Source organism: Engystomops pustulosus, chromosome 7 (genome assembly GCF_040894005.1).
Source record: "Engystomops pustulosus chromosome 7, aEngPut4.maternal, whole genome shotgun sequence".
Classification (NCBI taxonomy): Eukaryota; Metazoa; Chordata; class Amphibia; order Anura; family Leptodactylidae; genus Engystomops; species Engystomops pustulosus.
In genome coordinates this window covers 159535261-159554054 of record NC_092417.1, presented here as the reverse complement: position 1 = coordinate 159554054, position 18794 = coordinate 159535261, and the positions used below count along the sequence as shown (strand labels likewise).

Below are 18794 nucleotides of genomic sequence, written 5' to 3'. Positions count from 1 at the left end.
TCATAATCTAATCAACCTACCAGTATGTTTTTGGAGTGTGGGAGGAAACCGGAGGACCCGGAGGAAACCCGCACAAACACAAAGAGAACATACAAACTCTTTGCAGATGTTGCCATAAAATAATGACAAAGATTATGACAATGTGAACTTTTCTACCAGTGACTGGCCTTGTATCTCAGCACTATATGTGATATAGTTATGTTATGACAGAATATGCGGTATTTTGCAAATTTTCTTAACCCACGTTTATTATCAGTCAATTATGTCTTTTTCACACGTTTTTTATATTAATGTTTTTATTTTTTATTCAGATGATGTTTGTGTATTTCACTATCTTATGGCAGCAGTATACAGGAGCTCTATCCTCCTCACTGTACACAGCTGCCAGCGGTTGCTATGGACCGAGCATGACGCGTTACTAGGAAGCTTCCTAAGGACGGTTTCCCTCTGCCTTGACCACAGAGGGCGGGGCTTCTAAAGCGCGCTCGGTCATTGGCCACATCTTGCAGTGGCTGACGGGATTGCGGTAAGCCGTCGCCATTTTGAAACCTGGCTGCTGATTGTTGATAGTTGTAACGTACTGGCGATGCTTCTCCGGTGATAACGGTAGGTAGAGCGGAGGCGCCCGGTAGGTACAGAGTCATGTGATGTTCTGTTATAATACTCTGTGTCTGTGCAGGTGTTGGAGCATGCTGGGAGTTGTAGTTCCAGCTGCAGCCCCCCTGCAATGCATATACAGTGACATACAGGATATTTGGGGTAAAGCTTCCTAATTAAGGAGAAATAACATGAGATTATAGGTAATAGAAGGTGCAGGCAATGGCTACGTGTTACCTTATATCTCCCATCTGTATATACAGGGCACTACATGGAAGTTACATGTGTGTCACCACCTTCATTACACCCCCAAACCAGACAATAGACCCCATATCCAAACCCCTACAAAAAATCCAGACCAAGCACCAGAACCTGTACACAGATCTAGACCCCCAGACCACCCATCCTAGTCTAAAGATGACCCTAGATCCAAACTGCTAAACGAATATAGACCCCAAACCTGAAACCAAACCAGACCTGGAACCAGCATAGACCCTGCGATCTGAGCCCCTATATAAATAAAGGCCCCAAACCAGAATCCCTTAAAGGGGTATTCCCATCTGGGCATTCACATTTAAATAAATTCATTTGCCACATGTTCAAAAAAATGTTCCTGTGTGAAGATAATGTCTCATAAATGTAGTCATATGGTCCCTAAGAAACGAGATAGCTTCCTCGGATACAACCACCTCACATTTTGGCAGCAATGGCCAGAGATGCACTATTGAGTCCTGCCTGACCTCCTGGATTCAGGGATCATTACCACAGGACGGCTGTGGGACATACAGTAACTCCCAGACATTTCATATACAAACACCTTTTGTTTCTTTGTGAAAACCCTCCAGCAGAGGTGGCCGTTTCTAAGGGGACCATATCACTACATTTATGAGAAATTATCTTCACACAGGAACATTTTTTTTTTTTATTAACATCTAATTGAAGAAATGTTTATATATGGCAGATTAATGAAAGTGAATGTAAATGCCCAGACGAGGATATCCCTTTAAAGGGAATCTACCATCAGAATCCATCATGATAAACCCGGGGCACTTACTAATAGATCCAGACACCGTGACTGTGGTAATCATCTTATATCTGTTATCCATGGCCTCCTTCCTTCTAAAATCAATGTTTATGCTAATGAGCCAGAAGGGCTCAAGGAGTGTTACCAGAGCCCCTCTGTGCTGTAGCTTCACAGGCTGTTACACTGTGCAGTAGCACTTCCCCCTGTCATTGCTCCCTCTGCACCTTCCCCTGCCCTCTTACTGCTGTCCTAGGTTTTTTATGCTTGATTTTGATGGTACACTTCCCTATCCCTACCCCAGTAATAACAGTGTTAAATTGCTAGCTTTATCGGACCATACCAGTAAGCTAGGAAACACTGCAGTACATAGCCGCCTGAATGCCTAGCTTACAGCGGTCCGGCTTATTTAGAAGGGGGCAGTCCAAGGAGGAGGTAACTGCAGCTTGAAGCCTGGCAGTCACTGCCGGCCTAAATGTGGGAGGGGCTGTCTCGGGGAGAAGCAGCCCCTTGGACCACCCCCTCATGAATACGCCGGACTGCTGTAAGCTTGATCCGGCATTCAGACCGCTATGTACTGGAATATTTCCTCGCTTTTTTGGTTTGTTATTACTGGGGTAGGGCTAGGGAGCTGCTTACTTAAGTGCTCCTAGAGCGTTTATTTCGGGTGACAGGTCTGCTTTAAGGGGAATCATGTCCCCTGGTCTGAGGAAGCCACTGATTGCTTGAAGTGGGTCCTAAAACAGTTTAACCTAGTAGTCATTGACAAATCTAAAAATGGTGTAGCAGATCAATCTAACTACACTTTTTTTTTTTTTGTGGTGGGGGGGGGGGGATCGCTGCCCTGTAAAGCCCCTTTAAAGGGAACCTACCACTATGGATCTACCTATAAAGGTAGATCGGGTGGCAGGTGCATCTATAGGACGTGAGGATAGCCCGCAATCTTTTACTACATATTAGGGAATTAAAGGCTAGTAAAAGATTGCAGGGACGTGAGGATTAGCCCTTTAAAGCGCTATCCTCACGTCCTATTGATGCACCTACCACCCGATCTACCTTTATCGATAGGTCCGTGGTGGTAGGTTCCCTTTAATTGGTATGGCCACCAGACCCTTAGACTGATTCAGATCCATACCGAACCCATAAATTAATTCTTAGCCTAGACCTTAACCCCTTAATGCGAACCCTGTGCTCAAAACTCCTCAATAGACATAGACCTCCTGAACAAATACAGGCCCTCCCTGGGTTACGTACAAGATCGGTTCTGTAGGTTTGTTCTTAAGTTGAATTTGTATGTAAGTCAGAACTGTATATTTTATAATTGTAACCCCGGCCAAATTTTATTTTTTTTCTTTGACAATTGGATTTTAAAAATGTTGGGTTGTCATCAGAACCAGGATTAACAATAAAGCGTCATTACAGACACAAGTGATAACTGTTATAGGTGTTTATTGTAGCCTAAAGCTAAAGTACAGGAAATTACCAATTCCCAGAGATCAGTTTGTAACTGGGGGTCATCTGTAAGTCGGGTGTTCTTAAGTAGGGGGCCACCTGTATATAGCCGTTGAACCAGAACTTGTTCTCATACAGGCTCCATACCAGAACCCCTTAAACACACATAGATTGCAGACATCATGAAGTAGTGTAGACCCCAGACCAGACACTATAGTCCAACAAGAACCACACACAGACGTTGTAGACTAATGCAGATATTTTCCCTGATATTGCAGACGAAATAGGAATGTCTTCCACAACCAGCGACGTGAGATCTGCGAGACGCTCTTATTCCACCCCTCAAAGGCCGAGCACGAGTGAATCCGTGATGGGGCGATCCAAGAGCTGTGACGTCGGCAGCACCGGGGACTCCACCTATTCCTTGTTGTCACCCATCTATCACGACAGCTTCGAGAGCGACATTGAAGATCATTCCTTCCATGCGGAGATCTTGGCCAAGGAAACTGGAGCAAAGGAGCCCTGGTAACGTTGTGTGGTGCAGACTGACTGCACGTTTAGATACTTAAAGGGGTGGTCTGGTTTACATTTATCAATACCCTTTAAATGTTGATCCCATATATACAGAATGGGTCATCAATATCAGATTATTGGGGGGTGTTCAACACTCTGTACACCGACAGATAATTGTTCTCTTAAAAGCCAATAAACAGAGAATGGACCAGGAAGCAGACAGCGCCGTTCTCTGTGTAGTGGAGAGATCAGGTTACTGCAGATCAGTTCTCATTCATTTGAGCTAAGCTGCAGTAACACAATCCAGCCACTACATAGTAACATTGATCTGTGGATGTGCTGGGAGATCAGTCCTGGGGATAGGACGTTGAACTCTTTGGCTCATTATACATAGTTGACTAAAGTCCGCAAAACCAATGATTTCAGTCGGACCTTCCAATCTTCTGATTTGTACCTTAATCGTTTGGATGAAAGGATTGGGCTGTTGGATGTCAACATGCCTGATCTTTATTTATCTGTCTGATACCAGTTGTGTCTGATGGCAGCTTCATCACGGTTTATCAAGATGGATTTTGATGTTAGATTTTTTTTTTTTTAACAAATTTATCTAGAATTTAGCAGCAGGCACCATAGAAGTCCCAGGGTCAACATCTGCAAAGAGTTTGTATGTTCTCTCCATGTTTGCGTGGGTTTCCTCTCCCACACTACAAAACATGCTTGTAGATTGATTAGATTGTGACTCCCATTGGGGGACAACCTCCAGCAAGCAATTGACGGTCCAGCCAGGATTCTCGGTCCAAAAACTTTCTTTATTTAAGCATGAATAGCAGTAACAAATCCACTCAGAAAGACGGTGATCGCCTACGCGTTTCAGACAGTTTACCTGTCCTTAATCATGGCTAACAAACAATGGAAAGACATACACTTTATACATGGATAAACCCCTCCCCAGGTCTCAACTCCCAATGGAAACTTAGTTCCGTTAACTCCTTCTTAGCGGAGGGAATGGTGTTAAACTACATAAGACATTAAACATTCGCAATTAAAAACAATCCTGATAGATAAAGTATGCAGATCGCGTTTGTGAGAAAGAAAGTATATACATATTCTTGACTCGTGTCAGGTGTTCACATAAGCAATTGCTTGCAGTTTCAGTGACCGTAGTCACAATCACGTGATCGGTCATGTGGTGGGGGCTCGTCATGGATGTTGCGGTCGTTGCTATGCAGCGGATGGGCGGTCTTGATGACGTAGTTAGAAGTCACATGACCTATCATGTGTCGGGAGCTCCCCTGTGACAGCCGAAGCCATCGCAAGACAGCGTACAGACCACCAAACCCGGACAGAAAAGTGCCATCATCTAGCTGACCCATCGGAACAGGTAAGTAATATTCCATGCAGGTCACAACGGCGGTGCTGCTGGGATCCAAATTTGGATAATAAAATAATGAATATTATTATATGGACGGGGGTTCCCATGCGGCACAGTGGAAGCGGCCCGATGGAATAGAGGTAATGAGACCTAGGGGTAGCATAGAAAAACAATATGTTAAAAATGCATTAGAATACAATACTCGAGGATTAAAATATACTCCCAGGAAACGGAGTATAACAGACAAAGTGACTGCATGATAGATCTACAATTAGGTTTAATTGCACATATTGAGCAGTAGGAGAACTAGAAAACACGTAAGAAGTGATGGTACAGACTATGCACCACCCAAGTTGGCCATCCATTAGTAATGGTACATTAGTTCACTTTTGAGATTGAGGCCTTGGGGAGAACAGGTCTCTAATGAGAAGATCCAATATGCCTCCCTATTGGCTAGTCGTGTTTTAATATTGCCCCCTCTGACGTTATTTTTCACTTTTTCAATTACATAAGTGTTCAATGTGTTGGTGTCCCCTTGATGGATTCTGATGAAGTGCTGGGATGCACCAGACAGATTCCGTCCTTGTGGGTTTAAAATGTCATGGAGGTGTTCCATAAAGCGAATTTTGAATTTGCGGGAGGTCTGACCTATGTACATTAAGTTACAGGCTGTACAGTGAATAATGTAAATTACATTTGTGGTATTGCAGTTTGAAAATCCCTTAATCTGAAAAGTACGACAGCCCTTACTATCAGTGAATTCTTTCTTTTTATTTCAGGCAAAGGTGCAAGTTGTGCATCTCGTGGCACCGCACCTGTAAAAGCCTTGGGAACTGAGCCAAGTTGTCTTCGACTCTGTGGAGAATAGGGATGGAGACAAAAGGTTACCCAGACTTACTCCTCTTCTGGAAACAATTCGACATCCTCTGTCCAATATTTGTTCCAGAATAGGATCCACTTTGAGTAGCGGTATATGCTGTTGAACAATATTTGAGATGGCATTAAACTGTGGGCTAAACTGGAGAACAAGTGTGGGTAGTTTATCCGGTGTCGTACTCGGTGTGTTGGAGGATTGGTTCGGGTGGATAAGGGAGTGTCTGTCTTTATTCTTAACCCTGCTGTAGGCTCTATCTAGGGTCCATTGTGGGTAACCCCTTTTTTTAAGCCTAGTATACACTTGTTTCGCTTCTGATTGAAAGAGGGCATCTGTACTACAGTTTCTTTTGGCCCTAGTTAGTTCCCCAACTGGAATCCCCCGAATAGTATGTGAAGGGTGTTGAGACTTGGCGTGTAGTATCGTATTGCCGGCTGTAGGTTTTCTGTACGTGTCAAAAGCAACAATCTCATCCACAGTGCCCACGAGATGTAGGTCTAGGAATGAAATTTCCCTGTGGTGTGTTGTGAAAGTAAAACGTAAATTTGATGTGTTATCATTGAGATACTCAACAAAGAGTGGTATGGCAGGTACATCACCGCTCCATATTATCAAGATGTCGTCGATGTACCTGCCATACCACTCAATGGCACCAGCAAAAGGATTGTCGTGTGAGTATATGACCTGTTCCTCCCACCAAGACATGGTCAAATTTGCCAGGGATGGGGAAAACTTTGCCCCCATGCTAACTCCCTTAGTTTGTAAATAAAAAACATTGTCAAACATGAAAAAATTATGGGTAATCAAATATTGGCAAACCATAACAATGAATTCCTTGAGTTCCGGAGTGTAGTCTGTATATTTGTTCAGATGAAAATAGAGGGCCCTCATTGCTACATCATGTGGAATTGACGTATATAGAGATACGACATCACAGCTGAGCCAGTGATAGTTGCATCTCCACATTTTCTGATCTAATGTCATCAAAATATCCCTTGAATCTTGTAGGAAGCCAGGGACCCTACGAACCAGGGGTTGCAGCACTTTATCGAGCCAATCGCATAAGTTTTCATTAAGGGACCCTATGCCCGAGATAATCGGACGCATAGGGGGAGGTGACATCCCCTTGTGGGTTTTGGGCAAGGCGTGCATAATAGGAACCACTGGGTCCTCCGTGAGAATCTGTTTGACTTGGTTTTGGGTTAATGCTCCAACCGATAAACCTTCCTCCAAAAGTTTCTTGAGTTCACTGCTGAATGACTTAGTCGGGTTCTCTTTTAATCTGCGATATGTGCATTTGTCATTCAGCAGTGATAGAACTTGTTCTTTATAAAGGGTTTTGTCCATTATTACAACTGAACCCCCCTTATCTGACATTTTAATTATTATATCATGCCAGGTCTTGATTTCGCGTAATGCATGCTCCAAAGGAGGAGAGAGGTTGGATTTGGTCTGATAAGTGGAGTTTTTGAGGCTCCTCAGATCACGTTCGACCCTCTCTTGAAATAAATTCATGCAGTCCGCTCGAGAGCTGACAGGATAAAAGTTGGGGTTTTTAATTTTAAAATCCCTAAGTACATCTACATACACCTGACCACATAACTCATCTTCCAAAGACATCAGATTCAACAATACATTTTGATCAGTAAAATTAAAGGGTACAAATTCGTTATTACTCACATGACACTCATTGGTGGGTGTTGTATGTTCTCCCTCGTGATTATAAAAATGACGTTTGACCGTTAGATCCCTTATAAATTTGTTAATATTGCAGACAGTGGAATACACATCAAAGTCTCTATTTGGGACAAAGTTCAGTCCTAGTGATAATAGCTCCATTTGATTAGATGTCAAAGTTCGATTTGATAAATTGATTACATCCAATTTATTGGTTATGTTTTTTTGCTCCTCAGGGTTCTCGAAGGGATGCCATTTTCTTCTCCGGTGTTTACGCCCCCCTCTGCGTTTTTTGTTGGTGGTTTCTTATTGTTTTTATTGTTTTCTGTAGTATTCATACTTGTCTCACCATTCTTCATCGGTTTCCTAGATCTTTTCTTTTTATAATAGGATGGGCGTTTTGGAGTGCTGGTGCTAGGTTCCGACTATGATTCTTGGGTGTGATATTCTGATGAGTCCTGGTCAGAGGACAGAAAACCCACTTTTTGAGTCCTGTCATGTTTGTATTTGCGATAGGGTTTCTTCAGGATTGAGCGAGGGGTGTGCGGTGGTCTCTCCCAACGACCCCACTCATAAACCTGTTGATTTTGATAGTCGAATTCGTCCCGTCTAAATTTGATTTTCTTGCCTTCGGCAATTTTTTCTTCGAGGGCAATGATATGTTGATCTATTGTCTGTAGGTGTGCACTGTATTGTTCCTCCGTGCATCTCTCTTTAATAAGAGCTTTTGTTGAATTAATATTCGTCTGTAGTTCCTGTAATTTGGTCTCTTCACATTCTACGATAAGGTTCATTAATTTGCAGGAACATTCCGACAAAGTATTATTCCAATTGGAGATGAATTGTTCCGAATAAATAATAGAAGGGATTTTCTTTAGTCTAAGACCTCTTGGAATGTAGCTACGGTCCAGATAAGCTTTTAAAGTGGTCTGGTCCCACCAGATCCGTGTTTCTTGTTCAATGAGTTTCTCCAGAATCTTTATATTGTCTGTAGTATCAACTTGTGGATCAATCAGTTCAGGATTACTTGAGAAAACAGCAGCTGCTCTTTGTGATCTATTCATATTGGTATAGATTGTATAAAGTGTATGTCTTTCCATTGTTTGTTAGCCATGATTAAGGACAGGTAAACTGTCTGAAACGCGTAGGCGATCACCGTCTTTCTGAGTGGATTTGTTACTGCTATTCATGCTTAAATAAAGAAAGTTTTTGGACCGAGAATCCTGGCTGGACCGTCAATTGCTTGCTACAGTTTCTCTTATACCCCAGCAGAGGGTTGGCCCGTGCCGGGTCCGGTCGCTCAAAAGGAAGGTGAGCTGGCATTTTTTCCGCTATATGATGTGGACAACCTCCAGGCCCACAGGATGGATGGTCGGTCCTATAAAAGTAGGTATGATGGGTTAGATTTTAGGGTAGACCACAGCATTCAGAGTTCCCTCCACCAGGACTAGTAGTCCTGATCTAGGAATGGCTATTTAAGTGATAAATGAAGACAATGACATTACTAATGATACAATAATTTAGTAAAAATCTCATTTATTACATGCGATCCTGTAATATGTGTTAGCACTTTCTGTCTAAACCTCCATCCATGTGTTCTTAGGGAGAGGCGCTCATACATGTGTGCTGGAGGAATCCTTGTCCATTCAGCTCCAGTTTGCTTTTTCTGCCTCAAAATTTTTATGAACCACAATGTTGAATAAAGAATTTGATTGAATTTTAAACTTTGCTTTTGTTTCAGTAGTCGGACCCAAGAAGGGACCAGCAACATTGAGCAGTCTCTGGCCGACATGAAGCTCTCTCCATGGGAGACATGGCTGCTCAGCAAGGAAAGACAAGGCCGAATTGATCTACAGAACAAAATATCCGAGGTGAGAAAGTGTGATACCTAAAGGGACTTGCATCTTGAGAACAACAACTGCTGGGCTTGTCCCAACAACAGACACTTTTATCCACCTGCCACCTGGGGACTGGCATAGGATGCCAGGACAGTCACTCAGTTCCTGCAGGGGCAGGAAGGCAAATCAGGGTAATCAGGACTCTCACTGCCAATCACTGTGTGTGGGCATGGTAATCAGGACTCTCACTGTCAATCACTGTGTGTGGGCAGGATAATCAGGAATCTCACTGTCAATCACTGTGTGTGGGAGGAGTAATCTGGAGGCTCACTGTCAATCAATGTGTATGGGCATGGTAATCAGGACTCTCACTGCCAATCACTGTGTGTGGGTGGAGTAATCAGTACTCTCCCTGTCAATCAATGTGTGTGGGTGGAGTAATCAGTACTCTCCCTGTCAATCACTGTGTGTGGGTGGAGTAATCAGGACTCTCCCTGTCAATCACTGTGTGTGGGCATGGTAATCAGGACTCTCACTGTCAATCACTGTGTGTGGGTGGAGTAATCAGTACTCTCCCTGTCAATCAATGTGTGTGGGTGGAGTAATCAGGACTGTCACTACCCCATCCACACACAGTGATTGACAATCAGGACTCTCACTGTCTCTCTATGGAGTCCTTTAAGGATTTTACTGAAAATCTGATCTTGAATCAAAAAACAGAAATTTGCTGAAATCCTATATTCTGTGGGGGGGATTTATCTCTACGCTGTCCCAGTAAGAGAGGTTAAAAAATGACATCCGTCTATGGAGTCCAACCTACTGAATTATTCAGTGTTGATCAAGAAGAAGGCAAAACCCCCTGAAAGGCTGATGCCAAATTACCCAATGCAGAGAAAAGATCCTTCCTGACTGCTAAAATGGCAGTCAGCATAACTTCCTGAATCACGTACATAGATAAGAGAGAAAACATTTTTTTTTCGGGAGGGGGACAAAAGTTTAGAGAATATGGAAACGACAAACTTAAAAAAATTGTGTGTCTTCTCATTAAGGAATTAAAACAGGAGGAGGAAAGATGGAAAGAGGAGCAGAAGAAAGAGCAGAAGAAACGATTGGCTGAGGAACAACACAAGGAATGGGTCAGAAAGAAGCAAGAACAGGTAAAGCTGTAAATCTCTCTGCAATCCGACCTGTCACCATGAATATACATGAAGTTACTCCATAAATATTCATCAGAGGTGTAACCCCGATCGCTTGCACCTTGGCACATACTTGTCATATTTTCACTTCACCTGAAGCTCCATAGATAGAAACGCAGAAGAACCGGATTGCGTGATTTTCCGCACAATCTGTGGATAATCTGAAGCGAAATGTGTTGCCGGTTCTGAATTCCTTTTGGAACTGAAAGGGACAAATCCTACAACCATCGCTTTCCAGAACTTCAAGGGGTTTTCTGATGAGGCTTTTGTGTGTAGATACATAGAATTCTATATATCTATATACAGGCAGTCCCCAGGTTACATACAGGATAGGTTCTTTAGGTTTGTTCTTAAGTTGCATTTGTATGTAAGTCGGAACTGTATATTTTATAATTGTAGCTCCAGACAAAAATTTTTTCGGCCCAGTGACAATTGGATTTTTAACATTTTTGCTGTGATGGGAACAACATGGACACTTTACTGCTGGAATTAAAGTATAGCATCCTGAGAGGTCACAGTGGGCCGAGAGAGGTCCTTCTGTAACTAGGGGTCATATATAAGTCGGGGACCACCTGTATCTATTTTTGTAATTATGGAATATACAGGCGGTCCTCTACTTAAGAACACCAGACTGATGACCCCTAGTTACAAAGGGACCTCTGGATGTTGTTAATAAACTGTACTTTGCCCTTAGGCTACAATAAACATATATAACAGTTATTAATGGTGTCTGTAATGAAGCTTTATTGTTAATCCTGGTTCTTATGACAATCCAACACTTTTAAAATCCAATTGTCACAGAGACCAAAAAATAATTGGCTGAGGTTACAATTATAAACTATACAGTTCCGACTTACATACAAATTCAACTTAAGAACAAACCCATAGAACCCTTGTACGTAACCTGGGGACTGCCTGTATTGCTTTCTGCAAAACAAACCTTGCACCTCCAGAGTCATCCCCCAGTTCCATTACCTGCTTTCCCGTCATCTTTGGGGGCTATCAGAGTAAGGCTGCATTCAGACACACGTGTGCCCGCCGTACCGTAGCTCTGCTCACCCCCGCCCCTCTCCATAGGGATAAATGGCTCACGGCGCTGTATGCTGAGAAAAGATAGGACATGTCCTATCTTTTCACAGCTTCGGAGCGGTACGTTGGCGCCCACTGCCGTATATACGTCCCCCATACGGTTGTCTGAAGCACTGGTTTTGCACCTAAGCTGTATAGTGATGGATGGAGCTTTGTTGCAATACCATGCACAACCCATGGTCAGGGGTGGCGCTGTTTTAGGAAGAGAGCAGCCATATTTTTCCAACCTTTGGACAAATGCTTAAAGGTGACAGGTAAAATCGCATGCACAAATCACATGCACGTTTTATCTTTGTCCTTACAGGACTGAGACCCTGTAGCACATCACCTATGTGATACAGCAGTATGCACACGACTATAGGAGAGGCTTTCACCTCTTATGTAGGGAGCTGTGCGTGTTCAAACAGAGCGTTGGTATGTAAAGGTGTGACCGCTTTCTAAGCCCGGGCCCAACCTATCATGTGCCTGTGGAAACAATAGTATTGATGTGTGTGCCAGAATAGTCATCAGGTTATACATTAACCCCGGCCATTGTGCTGCGTACACGATGCAAGGTAAATTATTGGAATACAACGGCTTATGTGGATCTCGCCAGGAAATCTAATGATCTGAAGGGAAATGCCGTAAATTTAGATGATGTGTGCAGTCGCCTAAAATATTATTACCTGGTTTTTAATCATTATCTTAATACATTAGCTTTACCATTACCTTATTATTAAAGGGGAAGTGTTACACTGAACACGTAGTCTGACTCTAAGCGGCATGTTACAGAGAAGAGGAGCTGAGCAGATTGTACATAGTGTCCTATCTGCAGGCAGCATGTTATAGAGCAGGAGGAGCTGAGCAGATTGTACATAGTGTCCTATCTGCAGGCAGCATGTTATAGAGCAGGAGGAGTTCAGCAGCTCTTACATAGTGTCTATCTGCAGGGAGCATGTCATGGAGCAGGGGGAGCTGAGCAGATTGTATATAGTGTCCTATTTGCAGGAAGAATGTTATAGAGCAGGAAGAGATGAGAAGATTGTACATAATGTGCCATCTACAGGCAGCATGTTATAGAGCAAGAGGAGCTGACTAGATCGACTATAGTGTTCTATCAGTATGCAGCATGTTATAGGGCACTAAGAGTAGAGCAGATTGTACATTGTGTCCTATTTGCAGGCAACATGTTATAGAGCAGGAGGAGCTGAGCAGATTGTACATTGTGTCCTATTTGCAGGCAACATGTTATAGAGCAGGAGGAGCTGAGCAGATTGTACATTGTGTCCTATTTGCAGGCAACATGTTATAGAGCAGGAGGAGCTGAGCAGATTGTATATAGTGTCCTATCTGCAGGCAGCGTATTATAGAGCAGGGGGAGCTGAGCAGATTGTATATAGTGTCTTATTTGCAGAAAGAATGTTAAAGAGCAAGAGGAGCTGACTAGATCGACTATAGTGTCCTATCTGCAGGCAGCATGTTATAGAGCAGGAAGAGTAGAGCAGTTTGTACATAGTGTCCTATCTGCAGGCAGCATGTTATAGAGCAGGAAGAGCTGAGCAGATTGTACATAGTGTCCTATCTGCAGGCAGCATGTTATAGAGCAGGAAGAGCTGAGCAGATTGTACATAGTGTCCTATCTGCAGGCAGCATGTTATAGAGCAGGAGGAGCTGAGCAGATTATACATAGTGTCCTATCTGCAGGCAGCATGTTATAGAGCAGGTGCCTCTACTGATCATCCATTGACGACCAATACTAAGGATAGTGTTAGGCTGGAAGATCCCCTTAACGCGGTTCTAGCCACCTCCTTCCACACTGATAATTCTGATGGATGGTTCTGAGGTTCATTGCAAATGTTTGTCCTGAACACGTCTGGCATCAGACACAGTACTGAAGATCCAGGAGCCTTGGGGTTGGATGATAAAACATGCGCCTCCATGGTGTAGACATAGAAGTTTAGACGATGGCGGTAATATTTGTCGGCACCGCGCCTTCCTGGCTCCTGATGTTTCTCAGCCTTCGCCCCGTTTCCTCTTTGATCATCTGTTTTCCTATTTATGCCCCTGATTATTATTATTATAACGCTTGACTAGCGCCCATAACAAAAGGAACTGCATGCAAAGCGAGACGGCAAATCCTTCCAGTATACAAGTCCTTGCTCTTTGATGTATCTGGCTTTGTAAAGGGAAATAAACCAGAACTTATTCTATAGTCTACAAGTTCACAGATACGCGGTTCCTACTCTAAATTACGGGAGGCGTGTAACAACTCGCTGGTGGCTCCAGAGACTAGAAGTTGGCTTCATATAATGTACACAACATGAGTCCTACATTATGGGACTAGGTATATAAGCTTCCACCTTGTAAATTATAGAACTACTCCAAAATACAAATATACTACCACAAAATACAGGAGTTACACCGTTCTTTATATACAAATACAAATTCATCAAACTTTATTAAATATATTAAAAAAACAGGTACAATCAATACAATCAGAGAACCCAATATTATGGTCCGACTGGGCCGAATCACATATGCGCCATATAGGGTATGTCCACCAGCTATAAGGGGTCTTTCCAAATAGATATCTCACATCAGAAATTACATCACAATTCATAGTGACCAAAGTACTTAATAACAGCGGATCTGTATCTAAAAGACGAGCGTCTTACCCATATTGGTGCAATGTGGACTCCTGCTGGTGGCCACATTGCACTAATATGGGAGGGAAGTCCGCAGGTGACAACATTGCACTAATATGGGAGGGGAGTCCGCAGGTGACCACATTGCACTAATATGGGAGGGAAGTCCGCAGGCGACCACATTGCACTAATATGGGAGGGAAGTCCGCAGGCGGCCACGTTGCACTAATATGGGAGGGAAGTCCGCAGGCGACCACATTGCACTAATATGGGAGGGAAGTCCGCAGGCGACCACATTGCACTAATATGGGAGGGAAGTCCGCAGGTGACCACATTGCACTAATATGGGAGGGAAGTCCGCAGGCGACCACATTGCACTAATATGGGAGGGAAGTCCGCAGGCGACCACATTGCACTAATATGGGAGGGAAGTCTGCAGGTGACCACATTGCACTAATATGGGAGGGAAGTCCGCAGGCGACCACGTTGCACTAATATGGGAGGGAAGTCCGCAGGCGACCACGTTGCACTAATACGGGAGGGAATTCCGCAGGCGGCCACATTGCACTAATATGGGAGGGAAGTCCGCAGGCGACCACGTTGCACTAATATGGGAGGGAAGTCCGCAGGCGACCACGTTGCACTAATATGGGAGGGAAGTCCGCAGGCGGCCACATTGCACTAATATGGGAGGGAATTCCGCAGGCGGCCACATTGCACTAATACGGGAGGGAAGTCCGCAGGCGGCCACATTGCACTAATACGGGAGGGAAGTCCGCAGGCGACCACATTGCACTAATACGGGAGGGAAGTCCGCAGGCGGCCACATTGCACTTATACGGGAGGGAAGTCTGCAGGCGGCCACATTGCACTAATATGGGAGGGAATTCCGCAGGCGGCCACGTTGCACTAATATGGGAGGGAAGTCCGCAGGCGGCCACGTTGCACTAATATGGGAGGGAAGTCCGCAGGCGGCCACGTTGCACTAATATGGGAGGGAAGTCCGCAGGCGGCCACGTTGCACTAATATGGGAGGGGAGTCCGCGGGCGACCACGTTGCACTAATATGGGAGGGATACCTGGAAGAGGCATAAGCGTAGTGACTGGCTTCTGCTCCGCACTGATGAGGAACAAGCCAACAGGAACAGATGTCATCAGCAAGTAATTTGCGGTAGTCATCCTCATGGACTGGACAAGGAATAATAGAAACAGGGGGACGTTAATCATATGTCAGCACTGTGTGCCAGCGTATGATGAAAGCCTTGCCCCTCCAGCACCACCAGGTTCTGCTTCCTGCGCTGGCATACAATTGCGCTATTACCGGCTACGGTCTCAGGCTGGAGCGAGTGGGTAGAAGCGAGGCACAAACACCCTGGACCAGCCCACTCCGCCGCCGGCCACGTCAAGCCTTCACACCCCTCCTCGCCCACTTGGCCTGGAGTTGGTGTAAAGGGGAAAATAAAGGCAATGCCTTACGAATATTTTAGGGCTAATACACCAAACAAGCCCTGATAAATGTCTCCCACAGTCTTATCAACCCAGGTGATCTCTACTTGTAATAGCCCTAGGGCTCAAATTATTCCACACATAATTTTCCCATTTAGAGAAAACCTGATCTGGAATTTATTCCGAACTGATGTTGTCTTCACCCAAGGGGTGAGATTTTATGTAGGGTGTGATCACTGGAGCTCCTCCTGGAAGTTGTCAGGGGCAATGTAGACATGTACTGGGGGATAGAGAAGGGAGGGGTTAGACAGAAGGGGTGCATAAAATCAAATAAAAAAGTGGCGTGCAACATAGATGGGTAAGGACATAAGGGAGGGGCAACAGAGTACTGGGGTATAGAAGAGGCAATTTAGAGAAATTGTGGTCATTAGGTATAAGAGGGGAAAGCCGCCACAGATGAAGGCATACCATACAAATTAAAATCGAGAATTATTTTTTTGTTTGAAAAAAATAAATAAAATTAAATTTTAGCCACCACAAGAGAGATTGGAAACAGGAATTTCCTGACCCTGAACACTGGGAACTTCATGGTTCCCCAGTAGATAAGACACACCAGCATTTTCTTGTTGTGCCCCTTTGTATTACAGATCTCAGGTTGAGGCATTTTTAGAGTCTAGTTTACTAGATGAAGGCAAAAGGCAACAGGTTGTAATTTTTATAATATTTTTGGGCTTGCAAATGATTCATGCACTCATACTTATTGCTTAGCTTAAATTAATTGAGCTATGTCAGATGAACACCTGGTTGAAGGCCTCTACCCTGAGTCTCTCATACATATGTGCTTGTATGCATGCATGTACATATCCTTTCAATAGGGAGCGGGAAATTAGCCACTGCCAGACATTTTTTTTTAAAAATCCCACGTGCCTGACCCTTCTTGTCGTCAACCCCTGCCTTTGGTTGGGGAGTACTTGGACAATAATATTTGGTTTATGTTATGCCCCTGGGCATTTCTGTGTGGACTCGTTAGTTATGATATGGTTACTTGTAAAGCTCAGCCTCTACTGACGGTCTCCGGCCTCGGTCCTTGCCCTCCCGCTCTCCGGCCTCGGTCCTTGCCCTCCCGCTCTCCGGCCTCGGTCCTTGCCCTCCCGCTCTCCGGCCTCGGTCCTTGCCCTCCCGCTCTCCGGCCTCGGTCCTTGCCCTCCCGCTCTCCGGCCTCGGTCCTTGCCCTCCCGCTCTCCGGCCTCGGTCCTTGCCCTCCCGCTCTCCGGCCTCGGTCCTTGCCCTCCCGCTCTCCGGCCTCGGTCCTTGCCCTCCCGCTCTCCGGCCTCGGTCCTTGCCCTCCCTCTCTCCGGCCTCGGTCCTTGCCCTCTCGCTCTCCGGCCTCGGTCCTTGCCCTCTCGCTCTCCGGCCTCGGTCCTTGCCCTCTCGCTCTCCGGCCTCGGTCCTTGCTCTCCGGCCTCGGTCCTTGCCCTCCCGCTCTCCGGCCTCGGTCCTTGCCCTCCCGCTCTCCGGCCTCGGTCCTTGCCCTCCCTCTCTCCGGCCTCGGTCCTTGCCCTCTCGCTCTCCGGCCTCGGTCCTTGCCCTCTCGCTCTCCGGCCTCGGTCCTTGCCCTCTCGCTCTCCGGCCTCGGTCCTTGCTCTCCGGCCTCGGTCCTTGCTCTCCGGCCTCGGTCCTTGCCCTCCCGCTCTCCGGCCTCGAATCAAAAATACCAGCCGTCCATTTAGAAGTTTTTTTTCCTTCTGAGAGCAAGAACTGCAGAGCCAAGAGTTTTAACGTGTGGGATCATTTACCAGGACTGACTGCATGAGTAATTGTTGGGCATTGTTTTAAAAGCCTATGATTATAGGATTAGAGTGATTTATCTAAAAAGCCGTCTTGGAAACAGTGAGGCCTATAAATTTTTTTTATAAAGTATGTGAAAGATGGTTTTATATGTATTCAGATCTCTTATAAAGCGCACCAGGTGTTTCCACATAGCAGGAGATGAGGTATGGAGCCGAGCTATGTGACAATAAAACGAGATGCAATTATCTCCATTGGCGAGCCGCCAGTCTGCGAGCGCAGCCATTAGTTAATGCGGCTCCAAGAAGCTGGTGGGGCCATTCGCGAAAGGGTATAATTACCGAATCAGAAGCTTCAGTCTATGTCATGAAATTGTTGTGGATGTAAAGCGGCAGAACAAATAAAATCGGAAGCAATGGGATTACACAGAGGCGTGCAGGCCCTCTAAATGAATTGCCTAAACAACGGGAAAAAAAAAAGTATTTTTTCCGTCTGGGGGACGCAGGGGAAGTGTAAAGTATCGTGCAGGGCATCCAAAGACAATTCTATAAATGTGCCCTTTGGAACTTGAATTGCAAAGAGGAAAAGGCCAATTTCCTTTTGTCGTGTTTGAGAAAAAATATTCTTAGTCTTATTAGATTTTAGTCTTGAGTACAGGACATGGTTATATGAGGGGGTGGAGATTTTATTATTTCAGTGTTGGTGGGATTTGGTGCTGGGTTATCAGAAAATTTGGGTTTCAGATCTTTATAATAATTATAATAATAAATGGATGTATAGTGGCATCATTTAATTGGGTTGGCTGATAGATTGAGATAAGAGAGGAGAGGTAGGGAGGTGCCGCACTGTACAGAGCTTGGTGGATAACGGGGGATTGGTTTGAATTAAATTTGGAAGGAGACGGGCAACTAGAGAAGTGACCTGGGGTGGATTGCGACTGCCATGGGTTCTGGGCTGTATGAATATTGTAGCCCCTACAAGTCTGGAATCACTTCCTACGTCTGGGACTAGAATCAGCTTCTTGGGGAGCAGAGGATGCGTCCCTTGTGCTTTCAGTCTGCGGTTTCAGGACCTTTTGGAGGACCTTCAAAGGTCCTTAAATGGCTGTTGTGTACCTGTGTATTGAGAGCAGGAACAGATGTATAAGGAATTCATGGGTGAAGTCCCTCTCAGTATAAAATTTGGCGGATGGTTTGGGTGGCCATGGGCCCCCTAGAAGGCTTGGGCCCTGGGCTAAACCACCCATATTATAATACACTACCGGCAGTGACTGGACAGACTGTAGTAATCTGCGTAGCGCCTGGAAG

The 18794-nt window shown here is 44.9% G+C and overlaps 1 protein-coding gene across 4 annotated transcripts in view; it reads left to right on the top strand.

Annotated features, from left to right (window-relative positions):
• The first annotated feature begins 438 nt into the window (after positions 1-438).
• CCDC34 (coiled-coil domain containing 34) overlaps positions 439-18794 on the top strand; it is a 30143-nt gene continuing 11787 nt past the window's right edge. Inside the window, exons 1-4 of one of the 4 annotated variants that reach the window (XM_072118555.1) lie at positions 439-606; positions 3349-3595; positions 9251-9377; positions 10394-10501. In XM_072118555.1, the coding sequence (XP_071974656.1) occupies positions 3360-3595; positions 9251-9377; positions 10394-10501 (471 nt within the window). In that variant the 5' untranslated portion in view covers positions 439-606; positions 3349-3359. Of the gene's footprint in view, positions 629-3348; positions 3596-9247; positions 9378-10393; positions 10502-18794 lie in introns of all 4 variants that reach the window. The other 3 variants (XM_072118554.1, XM_072118552.1, XM_072118553.1) reach the window with 3 other exon arrangements.